Here is a 6,002-nt window from a genome sequence, read left to right on the forward strand (position 1 = left end):
TCTTTCTCCTAGAACAACAATAACAAAGCCTTAATCCCAATGCTTGGGGTCGGCTACATGAATCCTTTTTCTCTATTGCGTCTACTCCACGAAAAAATATTATATCAGTACTACACACGTAGAGTAACGTGCATAGCCAATGAAATCACGTCATGACACCTCGCGCGACAGAAAAACGCGGGAAAAAAAATAAAAACCGGCGCAGTAACACGGAGAATATTCTCTCCCGTGTTATTCATGTGTTATTGTTTGTTATTTATGTATTATTGTGTCCTGAGAATATTTCTGGTGTTATAATAACACAATAACACATCAATAACATATGAATAATACAAAATAACACATTGAATAATGTGAGGGAATATTTCTATGCAATGAAATATTCCTATAACGCATCAGTCGGGTCGGGTTGCACGTTTTTAATGTTTTTTTCATTTTTTATGTAGATGCGCCCTGATTTCCATATGTCAGCTTGAGATTGGACACATCAATAACACATGAATGACACGGGGGAATATTCCTTGTGTTACTGCGTCGTTTTTTTTTCTGTCGCACGGGATGTCATGGCGTGATGTCATTGGCTACAGATGTTACTTCTACGTGCGTAGTACTGATGTAATATTTTTTCCTACTCCACAAAGAATCCAACTTACAAAAAGAATGATATTTTCCCACAAAAATTGTTTCATAATTTAATAAAATTTTAATTTAAAAATAATATAGATCACTGTTAATATAGCCTTTCAACTCACTTCCTTTTTTATTGAAGATTTTTAACTGTGATGGTATTTGTATTTAAGATTATAACTTCATCACAACACATAGGTTTAATAAAGCCATAATATGCTTATGGCTGTCAGCATGAGATATGTAAATATGAGTAGTACGCATGGATGAATGGTAAAGTGGCTCAAATATTCATTAAAGGTAGTGTTCCAATTTTTTCTAAGAAATATCAGGTGTTGAAGGGCAAATTTGAATTATGTGAGATTTGATTCCAATGCCTTGATGATAACCATCACAATTTAATCAGTCATGCTAACTGATTCAATGTTAATCCATATCATCATTATAATACATATTGGTGCATGCCTTTTTAGTTTGTTGTTTGAGAGTTATGATACATAGATATGGATAAGGGGCACGAAAATGGGATATTATGTTTATTATTGAAAAAAATAGAACAAACCCTTGATATGGGAAAAATTTTCTGTTCTGACTCCGGATGTAGCTACGTGCGGACTCCAATAACATGCTGCCACATGTGCTACATCGTGAGATTATTTCAAAGTTATTGAGGTGGAACCGCAAAGATTATTTTTGGTTATTGAAGAGAAACTGATATATTACACTTCAATAATTCTGAAATAACGTAGAAGTAATTCCGAAAAAAATTATGCAGTATTATTTCAAGATTATTAAAGTAGAACCGTAGAGGTTATTTCGTGGTTATTTCAGAGTTATTGAAGTGGATTATATGAGTTTCTCTTCAAAACCTCAAAATAAACTAGAAATAAACCTGAAATAACATCTATGGTGTTATTTCAGGGTTATTGAAGTGTAACCACAGAGATTATTCCGGGGTTATTGTGGAGTCCGCGGTTCCACTTTAATATTTTTGTAGTTGGGCCTGATATAACACTCATGACAGTATATTACTAGGAGTCAACATGTAAAGCTATGTCCGGAGTCCAGACAGAAAATTTTCCCTTGATATGGCATATATATCAGACACATGTTCAAAATTTTGTTTTATTTTCTCTTAAATTGGATATGTGAGGTGTCCAACATATGTCACACTAGTGTCTATGTTTGACAAATGTTGGACACTAAACAACGATTCATGATAAAATTTTTGTACGCCATAAATTAAGAGCAAATTTGTCAACCAAGAAGTTCTAAATTAAAATCTCGCATATATAATATACAGGTATATTTTAGATTAAATTTCCTCAAATTTTTAATGCACACACATCTGTGTGTATAATATACGCCTATTTTAGCCCATTGTAGGGGTGTGTGAGTGGAGAAAAATTTGCGTACGTAAGATGTACGCAGCGCTGCATACGTCAGGAGGTTATACATAGGCTATTGGGGGTTATATCTGCATTATATCTCTGGTATTGGGGGTTATATCTGCGTTATATCTCATGTAACTTTCCTTTTAAACTACCTATAACCTACCTGTAACCTACAATAAGATGAAAACAGAAGCTCAGAACTTATTTGTAGGTTGCATGTAAGTTACATGTAAGTTATAAGGAAGTTACAAGGGGTATAAAGTGGATATAACCCCACAATACCCTCTGAATAACCTCCCTAACGTACGCAACGCTGTGTACGTCTATATATATAAATATAATAAATTCCAAGGCTTTATATTTAAATTATTATCCTTATTATTTAGCTCTTAATTATTATTTCTGGTCATCATTTTATATAATATTAATTTAAATTAATATTATTTTTTCTTTTTTAAACTAAACAAATCAGTGGAGAACACAACTCATTTCTTTGGCGGTTTTCATTATTACGGGTAGTTAAAAAAACCAACTCATAAATTTTAAAAAAAAAATCCCGGTAAAATTGTCCAACACATTGCCGACAAGTGTCCTTCCGGCGAAGCCCTCTCTCCCCACGTCTCGTACGATCCGACACGCGTCACGAGCTCCTTTCCTCTTCTACCCACGTGTCAATTTCCTATTTCTCTTAACTAAAAACCGCACATCTACTGTTCGATCAGATTACTCAACGCCCAACCCAACCTTCCCCCCCCCAACAAGATGATGAATCTCCTCTCCCTTTCTCTTCTCATCTCCTCCCTGGTCGCTGCCTGCTTTCTGTCTCCTCCTTCAAACCCTAATCCCCCAGTCCATGAAGGCCGCCCCATCATTGTGGTGGAGCAAGTGGGCCCATTACCACCCCCATCCTCTTCTCCTCCTCCTCCAGTTTCCGGCAAGCTCTCCGAGAATTTTGAAGACACCGCCTCCGACATGAACTTGTCCTCTCCAATTACAGAAATCGAATGCAGAACGGCTCAATTAGAGGAATCCAACGCGGATGCAGTGAAATCCGCTTCCGCTAAGGTAAGATTTGGTGATATCGTGATATCATCAATTTTACATTTATTTGCATATTTCTTATCTGCACATAATAATTTTTCGTTGGTATGTAAATTTCGGATTTATTAAATCTCACGAACTGATGAATTTATTTTTGCGAGACTTAAGATTTAACTTCAAGAGTTTTAGAGTATCTCCAATGGTCATGACGGCTTCTTAAATCCCGATAGAAATTGTCAGAGTGTTTTTCAGATTTAACACATTCATGATTTAGTAAATATGAATTTAATTGATTTACTAAATCCCAATGTTTTATGTCTTATATGTTGTCAAACAACTAAAAATTATTTTGTCAGAACTCTTAACGTAGAGAATCATTTGAAGTTAAATGAAATAACGTCAAATGACGGTGATAGAAAAAAAAAAAGCACGGGGAATATTTCTCTCTTGTTATTCAAGTGTTATTGTATCTTATTTATGTATTTTTATGTTCTGAAAATATTCTTGATGTTATAATAACACGCCATGTCAATAACACATCATGTCATTTAAATAACACACATTAATACTTGAATAACACAGGAGAAATATTTCTCTGTGTTACTGTGCATATTTTATTTTATTTTTTGTCACTACCACGTAGTGTGATTTTATTGAACTCCAAATAATTCTCTGTGTTAGGAGTTCTGACAGAATAATTTTCCTTCAAACAACACCTACTTACTCCATTTAAATAACACACATTAATACTTGAATAACACAAGAGGAATATTTCTTTGTGTTACTGTTAATATTTTATTTTATTTTTTGTCACTACCACGTAACGTGATTCAAAATTTATTATATTGAATGGGGAATTAGTGAATTTCTACCACATAATTTTATGAATTCATATACCAAAATACTTAATTTTTTATATTTATTGATATAATACTTTACATATTTAAAACATGTCGCATTATATGCATGAAAATATGTATTTCATTATAACTAAAATAAAATTATAGATTTAATTTATGGGTGAAAGTGTTCTGTTTAAATATAAAGATTTAGATATTAATTTTTTTCTATTTAATAACTAAAATTTAATTTTTTATATTTAAATATATATAATTTTAACTTTTGCATAAATTTAGAAGCTGATAAGCTAATTAAATAAATAAATAATATTAAATTTAGATATATTAATTTATATACACTCATTACTGCTGTTAAAAAATTGAACAAAATTATAATTCATTTCAAAGTTCTCTCTTTTGTATTTCTCACTGGTTCTCATCTCATTTAAATCAGGTTAACGGCGTCGGCGAAGACGTCGCCGTCAATACTTCAACGGCGACGAGAAAGCCCTTCAGTCGTGTGGAGGCGACGGCCGCGAAATTGGAAGAAAATATAACGGATATTCTGCGGCGAGCGAGGGATTTAGGACGCGATTTTATGATCCATGTGGCTACGGGAGCGAGGAGAGCGGCGCGGTCGTCGGCCGCGATCGCGCATCTGTTTGGATTTTCAATTGCGTTCGGATCCTGCGTTTGGGTGACATTCGTGTCGAGCCACGTGTTGGCGTCAGCATTGCCGCGGCAGCAGTTTGGGATCGTGCAGAGCAGGATTTATCCGGTTTATTTTGGCGCGGTGTGTGTCAGCGTTTTGGCGGCGGTAGCTGCGTTTTTTATTGAAAGAGGGTGGAAAAGCACGGCGGAGAAAGTGCAGGGGTATAATTTGCTTGGAGTGTTGGGGATGACGATGGTCAATATGTTTTATTTGGAACCCAGAGCAACAAAGGTTCGATCTTGCTGCCATTGAACTCATAAACTGAACGTAAATCTACTGTAACTAGGGATTCTTCTGGAAAAAGCTTCTTTAATAAGAGAGCAAATATTACATCCGAATTCTGAACGTAATTTGCCTCCAGAATCTAATTGTGGGGCGTCACGTGTAAAATTTTTCCATCGTAATATATCGAGATTGATCAGTGTTAAAATTTATGAGGCCCACTTAACAAGTGACACCCACTATTAATCTCTTGATGCATCCGGAGTTCTGACCTAATAATTTTTCTCAATAAGGACTCATTGTCTATGTTCTAAAACATCAAAATTTTACGATTCTTACATTACAATGTCCAAAGATAATCAAATGATAATCCAAAGTATTCTCAAATGGAGCCTGATTTTCAAATTTCAAATTCTTCATTTTAATCCTTTTGAGTTTTTATTTTCTAAATGATTTCATTACTTAGAGTGAGGCGTTTTTTACAGGTAATGTTTGAGAGAATGAAGCTGGAGAAAGAGGAGGGAAGGCGAAGTGATCTAAGAGCTGACGGTGGTGCAGAGCCGGCTGAGGTGGTGGCATCGTCGCTGGCGCCGACGTCGTCAATTGACTTAGAACAGAAGGCAAAGCGGTCTGAAACGACCGCACAAGAGACATTGCATAGCAAGATGCTAAGGGCGAGCAAGACGCTTGGAAGGCTCAATGCCATCTCTTCTTTTCTTAATGTATTGTCTCTTATGGCACTTGGCTGGCACCTTGTTTATTTGGCTCAACGTTTGGGGTCGAGTTGTTCATTTTCTTAATTCTTAATGCGGTAAATTGGATAACTTGTATTGGTGTGAGTATCACGATGGTTTGGATACGGCCACACTATTGTACAATTACAGGGCACATCCCAATATTTGTGTGTTCTTGTTATATTTTAAGTGGTGCCACTTAATTTTTGTTTGAAGTGAATGTACATAACATGTTCATGTGTGAGTATATATTGTTTGGCATTGGGTGCTAGTATTATTTGATTTTGATAAAAAGTAAGTAATTAATGAATTGAAAATTAAATAAATGAGAAATTCAAATACATGCCACACAATTCTTATGTATAATGAGCCGAACACGAGCTAAGCTTCGCTCATGTTCGGCTCGTTTATATTTCGAGCTCAAAAAGTGTGT

At 35.1% G+C, this 6,002-nt stretch overlaps 1 protein-coding gene across 1 annotated transcript; it reads left to right on the forward strand.

Annotated features, from left to right (window-relative positions):
• The first annotated feature begins 2,727 nt into the window (after window positions 1-2,727).
• Window positions 2,728-5,755, forward strand: LOC110018550. Its single transcript, XM_020715893.1, has 3 exons — window positions 2,728-3,086; window positions 4,356-4,844; window positions 5,321-5,755. Exons 1-3 carry the CDS (start codon window positions 2,784-2,786, stop codon window positions 5,633-5,635), a joined length of 1,107 nt encoding a protein of 368 aa, XP_020571552.1. The 5' UTR covers window positions 2,728-2,783; the 3' UTR covers window positions 5,636-5,755.
• Window positions 5,756-6,002: the final 247 nt, after the last annotated feature.

This window comes from Phalaenopsis equestris, unplaced genomic scaffold (genome assembly GCF_001263595.1).
Source record: "Phalaenopsis equestris unplaced genomic scaffold, ASM126359v1 Scaffold000024, whole genome shotgun sequence".
Taxonomy (NCBI): domain Eukaryota; kingdom Viridiplantae; phylum Streptophyta; class Magnoliopsida; order Asparagales; family Orchidaceae; genus Phalaenopsis; species Phalaenopsis equestris.

Coding starts and splice junctions, on each gene's coding strand:
- LOC110018550 (XM_020715893.1), top strand. CDS start 2,784: ATGATGAATCTCCTCTCCCTTTCTCTTCTCATCTCCTCCCTGGTCGCT. Junction 3,087..4,355: donor TGAAATCCGCTTCCGCTAAG/GTAAGATTTGGT, acceptor CATTTAAATCAG/GTTAACGGCGTCGGCGAAGA. Junction 4,845..5,320: donor TGGAACCCAGAGCAACAAAG/GTTCGATCTTGC, acceptor CGTTTTTTACAG/GTAATGTTTGAGAGAATGAA.